The sequence below is a fragment of the Saimiri boliviensis genome, chromosome 9, assembly GCF_048565385.1.
Source record: "Saimiri boliviensis isolate mSaiBol1 chromosome 9, mSaiBol1.pri, whole genome shotgun sequence".
Lineage (NCBI taxonomy): Eukaryota > Metazoa > Chordata > Mammalia > Primates > Cebidae > Saimiri > Saimiri boliviensis.
The window spans coordinates 98691377-98712139 of NC_133457.1; the positions used below are offsets into that span (position 1 = coordinate 98691377).

The 20763-nt window shown below is 44.0% G+C and overlaps 2 protein-coding genes across 3 annotated transcripts in view; both read right to left on the reverse strand.

The window, feature by feature from the left end:
- Positions 1-20763, reverse strand: part of PIGU (phosphatidylinositol glycan anchor biosynthesis class U) — a 120818-nt gene that overhangs the window by 40420 nt on the left and 59635 nt on the right. For both annotated transcript variants that reach the window (XM_010342683.2, XM_003932040.4), the window contains exon 7: positions 16549-16646. In XM_010342683.2, coding sequence (XP_010340985.1) covers positions 16549-16646 — 98 coding nt within the window. The remainder of the gene's footprint in view (positions 1-16548; positions 16647-20763) is intronic.
- Positions 912-13452, reverse strand: LOC141585691 (large ribosomal subunit protein P2-like). Its single transcript, XM_074406417.1, has one exon. The coding sequence runs from the start codon at positions 4193-4195 to the stop codon at positions 3839-3841; it is 357 nt and encodes a 118-aa protein (XP_074262518.1). The 5' UTR covers positions 4196-13452; the 3' UTR covers positions 912-3838.

Consider the following 20763-nt stretch of genomic DNA (forward strand, 5'->3'; position numbering starts at 1 on the left):
ACAGATATTCATTAGTGAGCCAGACACAAAGCAGTTCACACAAATTACTCTAGAAGCTCCATTAAGTCCCAGCTCTTTCTGCCTCTAGTTGTCCAGCCACCTCTTAGGAAAAAGGTTCACTCACGGTAGAATTGACAATATCCCCGAGGCAGGGTTCTGTTGCCCTTGGAGTCACATCAGGCAACGAGAAATCCTAACCAAAGGACAAAGGATCATTAAAAGGAATTATGCCTCAGGTGCCATCTCCAAGGAAAGAAGTTACAGGCCCTGCTAAATCTGTCTTCCTTCTTCATGCAAACACAGGAATATTTTAGGGTCTCGCTCTTTTACCCAGGCGGGTGCAGTGACACGATCATAGCTCACTGCAGCCCCTAAATCCTGGGCTCAAATAATCCTCCCACCTCAGCCTCCCAAGTAGCTGGAACTACAGGCACATGCTACCATGCCTGGCTAATTTTTTCATTTTTTGCAGAGACAGGGTCTTGCTCTGTTGCTCATAAGCCACCATGGCCAGCCCAATCCTGCTTTTGAATACTTCAATTTTATCAATGAGTGCCTACTCCTAATATTCATTTTGTTAATTAGTAAGACACTAATCTCACCAGTAAAAACTTGCCAGGTGCAGTAGCTCAAGCCTGTAATCCCAGCACTTTGGGAGGCCAAGATGAGTAGATCACTTGAGTCCAGGAGTTCAAGACCAGCCTGGGCAACATGGCAAAACCCTGTCTCTACAAAAATTAGCCAAGCATGGTGGCAAGTGCCTGTAGTCCCAGCTACTTGGGAGGCTGAGACAGGAGGATTGCTTAAGCCTGGGAGACACAGGATGCAGTGAGCTGAGATTACACCATTACACTCGAGCCTGGGCAACGGAGAATGAGACATTCCCCACCCCCGCCACCCGCCTCAAAAAAAAAAAAAAAAAAAAAATCCAAGCTGCTTCTGACAGTCACTATTGCTAATTAGTAAAGGCATTGATCAAACTATAGATTGTAGCACTGATGGCAGCCCCCCAGAGTGTGCAGCCTTGCAGATGTAAAGTTGGTGACCATGATGGAGTGTGGATGCTTACAGGCATGAGGTTAACTCACTGCCCACAAAGTTGAGGCTGAAACTTACTGGCACATATACACTATCAGATGGTCCATGAAGAAGTATTTTTAAATAAATTAGAGACATCATAACTCCATGGTAAAGACTTTAAGAATAATGGAAGTCAGCGAAGAATTTTAACCTGGAGATGGCATTATTGTTAACAGACATTAGGTAAGAGGAATCTGACCGACACTATGGCCCCCTCTCTAAGCTTTATACACATAGCTCTACTTACAAAGGTACTGTCCCCTAGCCACATGTGGCTACTCTAATTTAAAGGATAAATTAACTAAAATTAAAAATTCAGTTCCTCTGTCCCACTAGCACATTTAAAACGCCTGATAGCTATATGTGGCTTGTGTCTTCTGCATTGACAACACAGATACGTAACATTTCCACAGTCACAAAACATTCTACTGATAGTGCTGATCTAGAAAAATAAACTTTCAAGAGAATGATAAATTTCTGGGGATGGAAAATAATTCAAGGTTGGGCATGGTGGCTCATGCCTGTAATCCCAGTACTTTGAGAGGCTGAAGAGGGTGGATCACTTGAGGTCAGAAGTTGGAGACCAGCCTGGCCAACATAGTGAAACCCTGTCTCTACTAAAAATACAAAAATTAGCTGGGCATTGGTGGCAGGTAACTGTAATCCCTGCTACTCAGGAGGCTGAGGCAGGCTTGAACCTGGGAAGCAGAGGTTGCAGTGAGCGGAGATCGCGCCATTGCACTCCAGCCTGGTTGACAGAGCGAGACTCTGTCTCAAAAAAAAAAAAAAAAAGAAAGAAAGAAAAGAAAAAGAAAAGAATTCAACAAAGAGAAGGGGCATCCATAGATAAACTCAATGAAGAAGGTATTTAGGTTCTAAGTTAATACCCTAATCATCTTGATCTTCTTCCTGAAAAAGACTGCCATTTAGCAAAGAAGAGGGAGGAAGAAAAAAAAGGAAGAAAACAGACCAAGAGAGAAAAAAAATACCCTCTAAAGTAAAAATATTGTTTTGTCTTCCCATTCCACCCTACTAATGATATTTAAAAACAAGTAATATGGCTAGGGAATAAAACAAGGCCATGAAGAACTGAATCAAGTAGGCTGGTAAACGCAGTTTTCTTAGGAGAGTCCTAACACACACTCTTTGCAAATCCCAAATCCCATTAGTACCAAGTTTCTATTTGCTACCATTTTTCTCAGTGTTTTATTCAACCTAAAGTGTCGTCAGTGTTAGACTGGATTCTTTTTTCTTGGCAAACTTGTGATTACAAGATGTGCAATAAATTTTAAGCGTAATTCTGTTTTGAAGACATGGTCTTGGAGTCAAGGTTTCCTTTGGGGAACAGGGCCCTGAAATGATAACGTAATTGGAAGTATGTACTGCATGTATTTATGAAAACAGAACTTGCACTTAATCTTTCAAGACTACCCTAGTTACACAAGGAGGCACACCTAAAATTCCTAAAAAAGAATCTCCAGCAATCCTTTGATGGCTTGTTGTTTATAAACACTAGAGCCAAACTTAATCTTGAGGTTGTAAAAGTTGATTATATAAATTGGGTCATTCTTGTCATGTCTAACTAAATCAGGGGTGGGGGAAAGAGCACTCAGGGCACAGAGCACCTGCTCCAAGAATTAGATTTTCCATAAGCCCAGCTGCTGAAAAGGCCTGCTGTGTCTCTAAGACTACATTAACCTACCACTATTACTCACCAATCAGAGACTGCCAGCTCTCAAAACCTTGTGTAGTGTCAATGAGCTTTCTTTCAAAGCAATACATACTATTTCATTTTCTAATAAAACTCCTAACCCTCTGTTTGTTCTCTAGACATACCAAAGATCATACAGTCTGCGTGATGCCTCAAATTGCAACTTTCTAAATAAAACATTAGAGATTTGTCTCTGTATTTTATTTGACTTCGACAAGGTTCACACTGCAAATTTCCTAGTGAATAGGTGGGCTTTCTTCTTACCTCTTTTGCTTCACAGTAAATGAGGACTTAAAATGAGGACTTATGAAAAATGTACGTAAGTCCGGGCGTGGTGGCTCATGCCTGTAATCTCAGCACTTTGCAAGGCCAAGGAGGGCAGATCGCCTGAGGTCAGGAGTTCGAGACCAGCCTGGCCCATCTCTTAAAAAAACACAAAATAAGTTAGCCAGGCGTGGTGACACGTGCCTGTAATCCCAGCTACTCAGGAGGCTGAGGCAGGGGAACTGCTTGAACTAGGTGGGTGGAAGTTGCAGTGAGACACGCCACTGCACTCCAGGCTAGGCAACAGAGTAAGACTGTCTCAAAAAAAAAAAAAGAAAAGAAAAGAAAAATGTATGTATGGGCTGGGGACTGTAATCCCAGCACTTCAGGAGGCCAAGGCGAGTGGATCACCTGAGGTCAGGAGTTTAAGACCAGCTTGGCCAACATGGTGAAACCCTGTCTTTATTAAAAATACAAATATTAGCCAGGTGTGGTGGTGGCACCTGTAATCCCAGCTACTTGGGAGGCTGAGGCAGGAGAATCAGTTGAACCTGGGAGGTGAGGTTGCAGTGAGCCGAGATTGTGCCACTATACTCCAGCCTGGGCAACACAGCAAGACTCCATCTCAAAAAACAACAACAACAAAAATGTATGTATGTATGTATGTATGTATGTATGTATGTATGTATGTAAGTAGAAAGGTTGGAAGAATGATGCCCTAAAAAAATCTTTTTTTTTTTTTTTTGATGTGTAAAAAGGCTTTAGTTGCAGGAGAGCAAGAGTTTAATCAAAGAGGCCAAATCCCATGTCATTGTCTGACTCTTCAGACTCCTCCTCCTCCTCATCTTTCTTCTGCTCTGCTGCAGCAGGGGCAAACCAGCAGGTGATCCGCCCAGGAGCTGCAGAGCCTGGGGCAGCGGAGACAGCCACAGCCCCACTGGCAGTTAGGCTGGCAAGCTTGCCAATACCCTGGGCAATCACGCCCTCAATGTTCCTTCTGTTCAGCTCACTAATAACCTTGTTGAGCTGGTCGTCATCCACCTCGATGCCCGCGCTGCCCAGGATCTTCTTGATGTCCTTGGCACTGGGGGAGGGGTTACCCCTAAGGGCAGCCAGCAGGTAGGAGGCAACAGAGGGCATGGCAGTAGCATCTGCAGCAGCCACGGAGAGGCCTCACACATGTGACCTTGGCAGCGCCAGGGAGGAAAAGCAAAATCTATCTATTTTTTAAACCATTTTATTACAAACACAAAATGCAGGAAATCATATAGAACAAAGAGACAGCTTAGTGAATGATTATAAGGTGAACATCCTTATAACCACTACGCACGTCAAGAGAAAGAACTACCTAGGCATTCCCCAAGTTCCAATATGTTCCCTGATCCAACCACAATCCCTCCTCCTTCGAAAGTAACCACTACCCTGGCTTTGATAATAATCACTTCCTTGCATTTCTTTACAGTTTTTCACTTACATGTGCATCCCTTCCTATAGTTTACGTCTTGCCTGTCTTTAAAATCTTTGATACAATTTTTACGTCTCTTAATTTACAGCTCCTCCAATCCATCCTACTCCTGCCCATATCTTTTTTTTTTCCTTCTTACAATTCATATGTTGAAGAATCTAGGACATTTAACCCATGTAACTTCCCATAAACTGGATTTTCTAATTATATATCTTGTTTTCAGTACTTCTTGCAAATTGCAGCTATATCCAGAGGCTTAATCAATTTTGCATTTTGTCCTTTTGGCAAAACTTGGTGGTGATATGCTCTTTTTGTCAGGAGGCTTGATTTTTGTTTTTGATGTTAGTAGTTATTGATGCTCAGTACTTAGACCAAAAGGGGTTGTAAAATTACACTAACCTATCATTTCATTTTCATTTATAAGCTGGACTAATTTCGTAAAGAGATATTTCCGCCACCTACTTTATGGTTATCTAGTAGTACAAGAAAGGCAGGACAACTACTTATTTTTTTTCCTTTTATTTATCCAGTTTTCAAGACAATGAATTGATTTCTTATCAGTTCTCCTAATTTAGCCAAGTAGATTTCCTTTTTAGTAACATTATGAATTCCTGGATTTAAATATATTTATGAGTTTTAATCTATTGCAATTCTTACCCTATTGAAACTCAAATTATCTTAACAAGATTGGGTATGAGCAGACAGGAAAAAAAAAGAAAAGAAACTCAAATTATCCATCTTTGGTCTGTGGCAGCCTTTTCAAGTTAGATCCTAAGTCCTTTCAAGATGACTCCAGTAGACTTTGAGAAACTTTCATGTTATCTGTTATCACAACATTCCAGGATTATCCTATACATTTCCTGCCCTAAAACCTAGAATTAGCCATTTCCCTAAGAAATCCCAGTTCCTCTAAATGAGTAAATGGTATTTCAAGATCATAATTTGGGCACTAAGAATGTTCATTCATACTGGGTTGGTCATTGTTTCTAGACCTTTTAGTGGACACACACACATACACACATCACTCCTACAGGGCATCAGACACACACACACACACACACACACACACACACACACACACACACCACTCCTACAGGGGACCAAGGACACACACACCTACACCCACACACCCCCCACTCCTAAAGGGGACCAGACAGACAGACACACACACACACACACACCCCACTCCTACAGGGGACCAGACACACACACACACACACACACCCCACTCCAGGGAACCAAACACACACACACACACACACACACACACACACACACTCCCCACTCCTACAGGGGACCAGACACACACATCCCATTCCTACAGGAAACCACACACACACACACACACACCCTACTCCTACAGGGAGCCAAACACACACACACATACACACACACCCCACTCCTAAAGGGGACCAGACACACACACACACACACACACACACACACACACACCCCACTCCTACAGGGAACCAAACACACACACACACACACACACACACACACACACACCCCACTCCTACAGGGAACCAAACACACACACACACACACACCCCCCACTCCTACAGGGGACCAGACACACACACACACACCCCCCACTCCAGGGAACCACACACACACACACACACCCCCCACTCCTACAGGGGACCAGACACACACACCCCACTCCTACAGGGGACCACACACACACGCACACACACACCCCACTCCTACAGGGAACCAAACACACACACACACACACACACCCCACTCCTACAGGGGACCAGACACACACACACACACCCCCCACTCCTACAGGGAACCAAACACACACACACACACACACACACACCCCACTCCTACAGGGGACCAGACACACACACACACACACACCTCACTCCTACAGGGAACCAAACACACACACACACACACACCCCACTCCTACAGGGAACCAAACACACACACACACACACACCCCACTCCTACAGGGGACCAGACACACACACACACACACACACACACCCCACTCCTACAGGGAACCAAACACACACACACACACACACACCCCACTCCTACAGGGGACCAGACACACACACACACACACACACACACACACCCCACTCCTACAGGGGACCAAGCACACACACACCTATACCCACACACCCCCCACTCCTAAAGGGGACCAGACAGACAGACACACACACACACACACACCACTCCTACAGGGAACCACACACATACACACACACACACCCCACTCCTACAGGGAACCAAACACACACACACACACACACACACCCCACTCCTAAAGGGGACCAGACACACACACACACACACACACACACACCCCACTCCTACAGGGAACCAAACACACACACACACACACACCCCACTCCTACAGGGAACCAAACACACACACACACACACACACCACTCCTACAGGGGACCAGACACACACACACACACACACACACCCCCCACTCCAGGGAACCACACACACACACACACACCCCACTCCTACAGGGGACCACACACACCCCACTCCTACAGGGGACCACACACACACGCACACACACACACACACACACCCCACTCCTACAGGGAACCAAACACACACACACACACACCCCCCACTCCTACAGGGGACCAGACACACACACACACACACACACACACACCCCACTCCTACAGGGAACCAGACACACACACACACACACACCCCACTCCAGGGAACCAAACACACACACACACACACACACACACACACACACACACACTCCCCACTCCTACAGGGGACCAGACACACACACCCCATTCCTACAGGAAACCACACACACACACACACACACACACACCCCCTACTCCTACAGAGAACCAAACACACACACACACACACACACCCCACTCCTAAAGGGGACCAGACACACACACACACACACACACACACACACCCCACTCCTACAGGGAACCAAACACACACACACACACACACACACACACACACCACTCCTACAGGGGACCAGACACACACACACACACACACACACACCCCACTCCAGGGAACCACACACACACACACACACACACACACACACACCCCACTCCTACAGAGGACCAGACACACACACCCCACTCCTACAGGGGACCACACACACACGCACACACACACACACACACCCCACTCCTACAGGGAACCAAACACACACACACACACACACCCCACTCCTACAGGGGACCAGACACACACACACACACCCCCCACTCCTACAGGGAACCAAACACACACACACACACACACACCCCACTCCTACAGGGGACCAGACACACACACACACACACACCTCACTCCTACAGGGAACCAAACACACACACACACACATATCCCACTCCTACAGGGGACCAAGCACACACACACCTACACCCACACACCCCCCACTCCTAAAGGGGACCAGACAGACAGACAGACAGACACACACACACACACACACACACCACTCCTACAGGGAACCACACACATACACACACACACACCCCACTCCTACAGGGAACCAAACACACACACACACACATACACCCCACTCCTAAAGGGGACCAGACACACACACACACACACCCCACTCCTACAGGGAACCAAACACACACACACACACACCCCACTCCTACAGGGGACCACACACACACACACACACACACACACCCCACTCCTACAGGGGACCCCACACACACACACACACACACCCCACTCCTACAGGGGACCAAACACACACACACACACACCCACTCCTACAGGGGACCAGACAGGTAACAAACGAGTGAAATGAAACATACGGACTGTGGCAATCTGAAGAGCATATGCTCTGTCTAAAGTGGACAGATCTTAAAATTCCTCAAAAGAAGCCAGAAATACAAAATTTTCACATGGATTTTAAAAATGCTGGCCGGGTGCGGTGGCTTAAGCCTGTAATCCCAGCACTTTGGGAGGCCGAGGCGGGTGGATCATGAGGTCAAGAGATCAAGACCATCCTGGTCAACATGGTGAAACCCCATCTCTACTAAAAATACAAAAAATTAGCTGGGCATGGTGGCACGTGCCTGTAATCCCAGCTACTCAGGAGGCTGAGGCAGGAGAATTGCCTGAACCCAGGAGGCGGAGGTTGCAGTGAGCCGAGATCGCGCCATTGTACTCCAGCCTGGGTAACAAGAGCAAAACTCCGTCTCAAAAAAAAAAAAAAAAAAAAAAAAAAATGCTGACTACTAACTTCAAAAAAAAAATCAAACACCTGGGTCAGATAAACCATATCTGTGGGCCAGATGTGCTCCAAGGGTTATGTGCAACCTCAACCTGAAAAATTCAACTCGCAGTTACAATATCCCAGAAGTCACATTGTTGCTAACACATAAAAAATATTTAGGGAAATAAAAGTTCTCAGACTGCTTCAGAAAAAGCCCAACTATATTACAAAAGAAGAGAAATGTATAATTATCTTTCTTTCCCCAAGTCTCTATAGCATTAGGGAGAAAAACATTTTCTGATCTTGAACTCCCAACCTCAGGTGATCGATCCATCCTCCTCGGCCTCCCAAAGAGCTGGGATTACTAGTGTGAACCACCGAACCTGGCCGGAATTGTCCTTTGCTACCCATTATTTCCCTGCCTCCTGTCCGCATCACATGGATGGTAAAACCACTGGGTGAATGGTTTTAGGAGAACAATGTATTTGCATTTGCATTGTGCCAAAACATTACTCCCTAGTTCCCACCCTCTAGATTCTTTGCTAATAGCAAAGGGAAAAACATATCTCTACAAAGGAGTGTTCTGTTAGTCACTACCTTAGCTAAGTAATCCAACTCTTCTTACTTACAGTGGAATAACCTGACATGACACATTGCTTGGCATGATGCAGTACAAAGTACACATTATCAACTCTGAAGCATTCTTACCCAAAAAGTTACCCTTAATGAAGCCTTTAGATCTGACTTTTGGTTTTTAGGAAATGAAAGAGCAGAGGAACAAGTTAAATGACACCATGAGGAAGCAGTAAGACAAACCAGAATGTACTATGGTCTTTTAAGGAAGCTGATCTGAATCTATTCAAAATGTCAGTGTCATGAAAAAGAAAAAAGGGGAAACCATTCTGGACCAAAGAGACACAGTAACTGAAGGAAATCGGAGAATCTTGATTGGGTTTTGGGTTGGAAAACAAAAAACCTGTATAAAGGATGTTTTGGGGGACAACTAGAACATTTTGAAGATGGACTAGATATTAGATGATGTTAGGGAATTGTTAATTACCTGGATGTGATGATAATATTATAGTATATAGGAGAATGTTCTTATTTTGGGCAGCTGCGTGCAGAAATGTTTTGGGGAGAAATGTCATTGTCATGATGTGTTCAACTTTTACATGGTTCAGCAAAAATAAATATATGCATGCATGCAGAAAGATGAAATAAGGTAAGGTATTAATATTTAGATAGACGTATAGTTGATTATTGTATTATTATTCGAACTATTCTGCATGTTTTAAAAATATTAATAAGATACAGGCTCTGATATCTTGGTTTGGACACTTACTAACTCTGTGACCCTGAGCAAGTGACGGTTTAACTTCACTCTGCCTCCACAGGGATAATATAAATAATACCTATTGCAAAGGGTTAATACATGTCGAGTGTTTAGAACAGAGTCTGATCAGAGCTCAATAGATATTAGCTATGATGATTAGAATTCAAATGTATATTAAGGACATGATCACCAGTATGCGGGGTGATGAGGGGAAAAGAAAATGATTCATTCTTTAAAGTTAAAGAAACTGTAAATGTTAGTTTGTACTTCCTCCTTTGACACTATAAACCTGCCTCCATTCTGCTGGTGGAATTTCTAGAGAGTACTGGTGTCTGATCAGTGCCAGAGGTGAAGCTCTTCCTCTTTTTCCTTCATGAGACACAAGATAAGGGAGAGGACACTGCTTCTGGCTCCCTGGTGAGTCACTTATGAGAATGGTAGTTTGAGCCCATCTGGTTCTCTCCGGCAACTCAACTCTTCCTCTGACCTTGGCTTACAGCCTAGTTTCCAAATTAGAGAGAGGCTTAAAATGTTATGATTTGATAGCATGTGGAATAAAATAAAGAGCCCTAACATGCACAGGGACAGGAGGCTCCAGTGAAGGAAAGCCAAGTACACAGGACCAAGAAGCTGAAGCTGTAAGGCTGGCGAGGGAGACCAGGAGAGGCTTGCCAGGCTTGCTGAGACACTCATGGCAGAGTCTGGGAAGTTTCTAGTTCCCTCCTTCCTTTTGCTTGGGATTTCTAAAGGCTCAGATTCCCTTGGATGGTTTGAGGCCTTAATATTCTTTCAAAGACAGTTACAGACACTAGGGGAAAAGCACCCTGTGAGTGCTCTTTTGGTTGTGCTTTAATCCAGTCTGACCTTTTCTTGTCTTTGAACTGAAAACGTTAATCCTGTGATTTTTTTTATACTTTCTGGAGCTTGGGTCAGGTCATGTGACGGTAGCTTACACCAAAGGAGCCAAACTCAATCAGTTATTTCTTGATAACTGGGTCCTTCCCCAGCCTTCTCTGGGGCCATATCTAGAGTTTTCATACCTTACTTTTTCTTTCCCTACTTTCTGTTATTTTTGCTATGTCTAGGTGGGTGCCTGGGCAGAGGTAGCAGGGCTATTAGCTTCCTTTCTTTTTAGAACAGGTAAAAATGAGGGTAAGAGCTCCTGGATCTCTTCTTGGGATTCCAAGAGCTTAGGTGTAAAAACTTTGTTAACTTCCTTTAAGACTTTATTTGGATAACTGGCTTTTTCCCTTTCACACCATGTCTGAGAAAGGAAATGGTTTCACCTACATGGAGAAACCCTGTCTCAAATAAAAATACAAAAAAAAACTTAGCCAGGTGTGGTGGCACACACCTGTAGTCCCAGGTACTCGGGAGGCTGAGGCAGGAGAATTGCTTGAACCCAGGAGGTGGAGGTTGCAGTGAGCCAATATCATGCCACTGCACTCCAGCCTGGGCAAGACAGCAAGATTCCGTCTCAAGAAAAAAAAAAAAAAAAACATCGAAAACTGGGTGAAGGATATGAACAGATACTTCTCAAATGAAGATATTTATGTGGCCAACAAACATGAAAAAAAGCTCATCATCACTGGTCATTAGAGAAATGCAAATCAAAACCACAATGAGATACCACCTCACACCAGTTAGAATGACGATCATTAAAGTCTGAAAACAGGCCGGGCGCGGTGGCTCAAGCCTGTAATCCCAGCGCTTTGGGAGGCTGAGGCGGGTGGATCACAAGGTCAAGAGATCGAGACCATCCTGGTCAGCATGGTGAAACCCTGTCTCTACTAAAAATACAAAACATTAGCTGGGTATGGTGGCGCGTGCCTGTAATCCCAGCTACTCAGGAGGTTGAGGCAGGAGAATTGCCTGAACCCCGGAGGCAGAGGTTGTGGTGAGCCAAGATTGTGCCATTGTACTCCAGCCTGGGTAACAAGAGTGAAACTCCGTCTCAAAAAAAAAAAAAAAAAAAAAAAAAAAAAAGTCTGAAAACTGCAGATGCTGGCGAGGATGCAGAGAAATAGGAATGCTTTTACACTGTTGGTGGGAGAGTAAATTGGTTCAACTATTGTGGCAGACAGTGTGGCGATTCCTCAGGGATCTAGAACGAGAAACACCATTTGACCCAGCAATCCCATTACTGGGTATATATCCGAAGGATTATACATTATTCTACTATAAAGACACATCCACATGTATGTTTACTGCAGCACTACTTACAATAGCAAAGACTTGGAACCAACCCAAATGCCCACCAATGATAGACTCGATAAAGAAAATGTGGCACATATATGCCATGGAATACTATGCAGCCATAAAAAAGGATGAGTTCATGTCCTTTGCAGGGACATGGATGAAGCTGGAAACCATCATCCCTAGCAAACTGACACAGGGACAGAAAACAAACACCACATGTTCTCACTCATATGTGGAAGTTGAACAATGAGAACACATGGACCACAGGGAGGGGAACATCACATATCAGGCTTGTCAGGAGGTGAAGGAAAAGGGGAGGGAGAGCAGTAGGACAAATACCTAGTGCATGTGGGCTTAAAACCTAGATGATGGGTTGACAGATGCAGCAAACCACCATGGCACATATACACCTATGTAACAAACCTCCATGTTCAGCACATGTATCCCAGAACTTAAAGTAAAATTAAAAAAAAATTATTTCATGTACCATCAGCAAAAATAAATAAATAAAAGAATAACCAAGTCTTGGGTAGTTCTTTTTTTTTTTTTTTTTTTTTTTTGAGACAGAGTGTTGCTTCATCACCCAGGCTGGAGTACAGTGGTACAATCTAAGCTCTCTGCAACCTCTGCCTCCTGAGTTCAAGCAATGTTCCTGCCTTGGCCTCCCGACTAGCTGGAACTACAGGCACACTCCACCATGCCCAGCTAGTTTTTGTAGTTTTAGTAGAGATGGGGTTCTGTCATGTTGGCCAAGCTGGTCACAAACTCCTGACCTTAAGTGATCCACTGGTCTCAGCCTCCCAAAGTGCTAGGATTACAGGCATGTCACCATGCCTGGCTCGGGCAGTTCTTTACAGCAGTGTAAGAATGGAATAATACACCAGGCTACTTCATATACTTATTAAAAATATATAAATATGCCGGGCGCGGTGGCTCAAGCCTGTAATCCCAGCACTTTGGGAGGCCGAGGCGGGTGGATCACGAGGTCAAGAGATCGAGACCATCCTGGTCAACATGGTGAAACCCCGTCTCTACTAAAAATACAAAAAATTAGCTGGGCATGGTGGCGTGTGCCTGTAATCCCAGCTACTCAGGAGGCTGAGGCAGGAGAATTGCCTGAACCCAGGAGGCGGAGGTTGCGGTGAGCCGAGATCGCGCCATTGCACTCCAGCCTGGGCAACAAGAGCGAAACTCCGTCTCAAAAAAAAAAAAAAAAAAAATATATATATATATATATATATATATTATGGGGTGGAGTTTTAATTTCTGCATAAATGGGATCCTGAAGTTCATCTCAAACTCCTTCCACTCCTGTCCTCCATATATAGACAGTTGCCAAGCACAGACCTCCTCCTAGAATTCCCCTGCATCTAGTCTCTCAACTCTCCATCTCCTCCAATACTGGCTTGGGCCACAATTTACCCCTCTGACTTGATCTAGTACAATGTTCTAAGCTTTCCCAACTTCAACTCTTCCTACTCCCATCTACCCCACAGGCTGCTGCCAAAGCAGTTTTCCTGGAGCACTCACCTGGCTTAGCATGCTTCAGTTGTTTTATGTCTGCAGTCTGGCATAGTATCTCGCACACTATAGGTGCTTAGTAAATACTGGAAGAGGAGCTGCTTGACTTCGTGAGTCAGTTGTACCATCCACTAGCGTCAGGAGGAAAGTTCCTTTAGTTTTAAACAAAAGTTGTTTTATATAAAGTGGTGTGTAGAGATTGGCTTAAGAAACCATTTTTATCTTCTTTATTTATTTATTCCTTTTTTGCAGGTTGGACAAGCTCAGAAACCATTTTTAAATTTCTGGTCCATTCATGTGTATGAATAAATACTATACTATTTATTTTATACATAGTTGTATCAAAAATCTGGCTGTATATATTCGTAGTGCTTAGACTTTCTAAAGAATAAGCCACAAATAGGAAATATAGAAGAAAATACAAGCAGCACACTGTTATGTGGGAAAATGCTTCAACTCAGCAAGAATGCAGAAAGAAAATCAAAGCAAAATAACTTCACAGTGTGGTGATACATCTACTGAACTGGCAATCATAAATCAAACTTGAAAAGCCAGTACTGGCAGATGGGGAGGCAAGTGGTTCACTTCTCTTTAGATACTGATGGTGGCACTGCAAATTGGCTCAGACTTTCTGGTGAACAATCTAGTATAACTCCCTAATAAGAACAATAAAACTTTTCACCCTTGGGTCCAGTGATTTAGCTAAAGGAACATACTTGAAGAAAATAATTTCAAGCTGGGCATGGTGCTCATTACCCAAAGTAATGCCAGCACTTTGGGAGGCCAATGTGGGAGGATCGCTTGAACCCAGGAGTTTGAGACCAGTGTGGGCAACATGGCAAAACCTCTTCTCTACAAAAAAATACAAAAATTAGCTGGGTATGGTGGTGCATGCCTGTAGTCTCAGTTACTTGGGAGGGTGAGGTGGGAGGATTGCTTGAGCCTGGGAGGTTGAGGTTGCAGTGAACTGTGATTGCAACACTGCACATTCCATCTTGGGCAACTGAGTGAGACCGTGTCTCAGAAAAAAAGAGAGGGAGAAAAAAGAAAACAAATAAAAACAAATTTCTGGCTGGGTGAAGTGGCTCATTCCTATAAATCCAGCACTTTGGGAGACCAAGGTGGGCAGGCAGATTGCTTGAGTTCAGGAGTTCGAGACCAGCATGGGCAATATGGCAAAACCCTGTATCTACAACAAATTAGCTGGATGTGGTGGCACACACCTGTAGTCCCAGCTACTCAGGAGACTAAGATGAGAGGATCGACTGAGCCTGGGAGATAGAGGCTGTAGGGAGCTGAGATTGTGCCACTGCACTCCAACCTGGGTGGCAGAGCAAGGCCCTGCTCTCAAAAAAAATTTTTTTTCTACATTATTTTTATTAGTGACAATTAATATAAATAATGACATATCTCAAATATAAATAAAGACATATCTCAGATTCCCAAAATAAGAAAAAGATCAAGCAAACCATGAATCACTGTCTGTGTCAACATGATATTATGAAATCACTTAAAATAACATGCATATGGCCTATTTCAATAAATGGAATACACACTCCGTTTTAGCAGTGCATGTGATTAAGAAACACTCTGAAATCAGACATTTTTGGGTTTCGGTCCTGGCACTGCCACCTATACACTTTCAAGAAAGATTTCTCTTATAAGAATGGATTTGGATCATGTGGAGCCTGCATGCAGTTACTTCCTCCTGAAGAAACATGTATGATTCTCATTTGAGTAGAAAAAGGTGATTAGAGAGCAGGCTCTGGCATCAGACAGCCACAGTTCACATCTCAGCAATGTCATTCGCTGGTCCTGCGATCTTAAGTGACTTAACCTCCCAACATTCCAGTTTCAATTCATGTGTCTAATATGGCTAATAATATGACCTACTCCATAAAGTTCTCATGGGTTGAAATGAGACGATGCCTACAGAGTGCTTAGCATAATGCCTAACATGTAATACATTCTCAGTAAATGTCAGCAATTTGTATTCTTCAACTAATGTTTGTTTATTGCTCACGCACTATGTTCCAAGCATTGTATCAGATGCACCTACTCCATTTAGGTCCTCTAAGAATCTTACAAGATGAGTGTTATTATAAAGAAAAGTTAAAAAAAATGAGCTAAGAGAGGATCTATGTACATTAGTTGAGAAAAGAAAAATGCAAGATAGTTGCATTTGCAAATATGCACAACAATATGCAGTTAAAACATTCCCAAGGATATGCATATAGTAATGACCCCCTCTTATCCGAGGTTTCGCTTTCCATGGTTTCAGTTACCTGATGTCAACTGTGGTCCTTAAATGGAAAATTCCAGAAACAATTCATAAGTTTTAAATTGCACACTATTCTTAGTAGTGTGATGAAATCTCACGCCATCCTGCTCTGTCCCACCCGAGACATGAATCAACCCTTTGTCCGATGTATCCCTCCCTGCCTATTAGTCACTTAGTAGTTGTCTCAGTTATTAGACAGAAAAACACATAGTACATAGGGTTTGGTACCATATGCAGTTTCAGGCCTCCATTAGGGGCTTTAGAACATAGCTTCTGCAGATATGGGAAAGTCTACTGTAGTTGGGACTTAATGATCATTAAGTCCACTCTGTTTAAAGTTAGTCAAGTTTCTTTATGTTTGTATTTTCAAGTAGGAGCAAGCTTCCCACTTCCTGTATTAACCCATGCCCTTCCTTCCCCCCAGCAGGGACCAGGCCATGTATTAAATGTCACTTGGGTGCTGGCTTGTGGCCAGCAAGTGCTTACCTGGAGGAGATAGAGGAGTCCTGGGACAAACAAGGTGAGTGGGTACAGAGACTGGTATGTCGCTAAGGCAAGAAAAATAGCACTGAGGAAAGCACTGCCTGCAAAAAGAAAGAAATGTAGAGAATAATCCAGCCTCATTAATCATGATTAGATTCAGTGAGTCCCTCTGAACACAAAACTTTCCATAACTGCTCAAACAATCACCTGCCAAGTGCCTCCTGGTACACAAGGTTCTATGCAAATTCACACAGTAAGAGCTTCTTGGCTTGATTTCCAATGAAAAGAAACCAAGAAAGTCAAATCTGTCTATCTTTGGCAACCTGAGACACTACAGGCATAATTCTTGTACAATTTTGAGACCCAGAAAGATTTTACAAAATTTCAGCCCAAAGATGTATAAAGGGATCAAGTCTATTAACATCCATATTCTATCTAATGTACCAACTTATTAAGCCTACAATTATTGCTTATGATATTCAGAGCTAGAAACCCATCCCTTTCGCTGTTGCAACACTTATTACTCTTTACAACACCCCTTCCTAACATGCTACGTTGATGTCATTCATGTTTTGACATGTCATGTTTGTCAGGTCATGTTTTTTTTTTTTTTTTTTTTTTTTTTGAGACGGAGTTTTGCTTTTGTTACCCAGGCTGGAGTGCAATGGCGCGGTCTCGGCTCACCGCAACCTCCGCCTCCTGGATTCAGGCAATTCTCCTGCCTCAGCCTCCTGAGTAGCTGGGATTACAGGCACACGCCACCATGCCTAGCTAATTTTTTTTGTATTTTTAGTAGAGACGGGGTTTCACCATGTTGACCAGGATGGTCTCGATCTCTTGACCTCGTGATCCACCCGCCTCAGCCTCCCAAAGTGCTGGGATTACAGGCTTGAGCCACCGCGCCCGGCTAGGTCATGTTTTTTTTAAAACGAAAATACATTAATTTTATTAGCAATGTCCTCACTTCCTATATAAAACAGACTACTATGGAATCATTAAGCATGATGCTATTAAGAATTTGCAATGAGATAGAAAGATGTTTATAATATCCTCTTAAATGAAGTTTATAAAAGAGATACATATTATTTTATTTAAAAAACATGCACGGCCGGGTGCGGTGGCTCAAGCCTGTAATCCCAGCACTTTGGGAGGCCAAGGCGGGTGGATCACGAGATCAAGAGATCGAGACCATCCTGGTCAACATGGTGAAACCCCGTCTCTACTAAAAATACAAAAAGTTAGCTGGGCATGGTGGCACATGCCTGTAATCCCAGCTACTCAGGAGGCTGAGGCAGGAGAATTGCCTGAACCCAGGAGACGGAGGTTGCGGTGAGCCGAGATCGCGCCATTGCACTCCAGCCTGGGTAACAAGAGCGAAACTCCTTCTCCAAAAAAAAAAAAAAAAACATGCACAAACATTTTTTAAAAGAATAAAAGCCAACCAGGCCTAGTGGCTCACGCCTGTAATCCCAGCACTTTGTGAGGCCAAGACAGGCGGATCGAGACAAGGAGTTTGAGACCAGCCTGGCCAACATGGTGGAACCTCGTCTCTACTAAAAATATAAAAATTAGCCAGGCATGGTGGTGGACACCTGTAATCCCAGCTGCTCGGGAGGCTGAGGCAGGAGAATTGCTTGAACCTGGGAGGCAGAGGTTGCAGTGAGTCAAGATTACGCCACTGCACTCCAGCCTGGGTACCCAGGCAAAAGTTTGCTGCAGGGGCAGGGCCCTCATGGAGAACCTCTGCTAGGGCAGTGCAGAAGGGAAATGTGGGGTCAGAGGCCCCGCCACAACAGAGTTCCTACCGGGGCACTACGTAGTGGAGCTGCGAGAAGAGGGCTACCGTCCTCCAGATCCCAGAATGGTAGCTCCACCGACAGCCTGCACAGTGGGCCTGGAAAAGCCATGGACACTCAACACCAGCCTTTGAAAGCAGCTGAGAGGGAGGCTATACCCTGCAAAGCCAAAGGGGCGGAGCTGCCCAAGACCATGGGAACCCATCTCATGCATTAGCATGACCCAGATGCGAGACATGGAGTCAAAGAAGATCATTTTGGACATTTAAGATTTGACTGCCCTTCTGGATTTTGGACTTGCATGGGGCCTGTGGCCCCCTTGCTCTGTCCAATTTCCCCTATTTGTAATGGTTGTATTTACCCAATGCCCGTACCCTACTGTATCTAGGAAGTAACTAACTTGTTTTTTATTTTACAGGCTCAAAGGCAGAAGGGACTTGCCTTGTCTCAGAGGAGACTTTGGACTGTGGACTTTTGGGTTTATGCTAAAATGAATTAAGACTTTGGGGGACTGTTGGGATGGCATGATTGGCTTTGAAATGTGAGGACACAAGATGTGGAGGGGCTGAGGCAGAATGATATGGTTTGGCTGTGTCCCCACCCAAATGTGAACTTGAATTGTATCTCCCAGGATCCTCACCTGTTGTGAAAGGGGCCAAGGGGAAGGTAATTGAATCATTGCGGGGCGAGGGGCAGGTCTTTCCCATGCTATTCTTGTAATAGTGAATAAATCTCACGAGATCCGATGGGTTAATCAGGGGTTTCCAGTTTTGCTTCCTCCTCATTCTCTCTTGCCACCTCCATGTAAGATGTGCCTTTCATCTTCCGCCATGATTGTGAGACCTTCCCCAGCCATGTGGAACTGTAAGTCCAATTAAACCTCTTTCTTTTGTAAATTGCCCAATCTCGGACTACCAAAAAAAGCCAATGCCACAAAGTTCATAGTGGTTATCTCTGTATAGTGGAATTATAAATGATTTTTCGTTTTTGCTTCACTATATTTTCTAAACTTTCTAAAATGAACATGCTTTGTTTTTGTCATTAGAAAAAAGCTAATTTCTGAAAGCAAACAAACAAAAAAATAAAGAAAAAGAAACAAGAAAAAAAAGCTAATTTTTTTTTTTTTTTTTTCCAACCTCTGCCTCCTGGGTTTAAGCAATTCTCCTGCCTCAGCCTCCCAAGTAGCTGGGATTACAGGTGCATGCCACTATGCCTGGCTAATTTTTTATATTTTTAGTAAAGACAGGATTTCACCATGTTGGTCAGGCTGGTCTCGAAGTCCTGACCTCCTGCCTTGGCCTCCCAAAGTGCTGGGATTACAGGTGTGAGCCACCACGCATGGCTGAAAAAAGCTAATTTCTTTGGAAAAAAAAAAAAAAAAAACAGCTATTCCCTTTCAGGTGGCTTAAGACAATAGGATACTCTAAAACTCAGGCTAGAGAGCCCTAGTTTACAATAGGAGTTTCCAAGTGGCCCAGAAATCAGTAGGGTGCAATTAGTGGTCCAAGGTATAAAGTCCAACAGGTGTCTTGTAATGATGTTTTAAAATTACAATACCCATGCTCACTCTCACTAGTGTGGTGTCAACTATTTACTGAAAGTTAACAGTCCGGGCATGGTGGTTCACACATGTAATCCCAGCACTTTGAGAGGCCAAGGTGAAAGGACTGCTTGAACCCAGGAGTTAGAGACTAGGTTCGGCAATATAGCGAAATTCCATCTCTACAAAAATAAAAATAAAAAAATTAGCTGGGTGTGGTGTCATACCTGTGGTCCCAGCTACTTAGGAGTCTGAGCGACGTGGGAGGATCACTTAAGTCCAGGAGGTTGAGGCTGCAGTGAGCTAAGACTGAACCACTGCACTCCAGCCTGGGTGACAGAGTTAGACCGTTTCAAACAAAGAAATAAAAATAACACATCCTCTCAATGGTATTTCATAAAAGGAGGAACCAGCCACTTCATTCAGTCCAAGGAGTTTTACCCCTCTGCTAATCCAGCTCTGGAGACAAACAGGAAGAGATGATCAATGAGATCTTTTGCCATCAAAATGGTCTATATACTTGAAACATTTAAAAACTACCTTGGAAAAGGGAGGGTTATAAATGTGACAACTTCGCAGATGAGGGAATGGAGAGAAAAGAACTTTGTGAGCTCTATTCTTTTTTTTTTTTTTTTTTTTTTTGAGACGGAGTTTCGCTCTTGTTACCCAGGCTGAAGTGCAATGGCGCGATCTCGGCTCACCGCAGCCTCCGCCTCCTGGGTTCAGGCAATTCTCCTGCCTCAGCCTCCTGAGTAGCTGGGATTACAGGCACGCACCACCATGCCCAGCTAATTTTTTGTATTTTTAGTAGAGACGGGGTTTCACCATGTTGACCAGGATGGTCTCGATCTCTTGACCTCATGATCCACCCGCCTCGGCCTC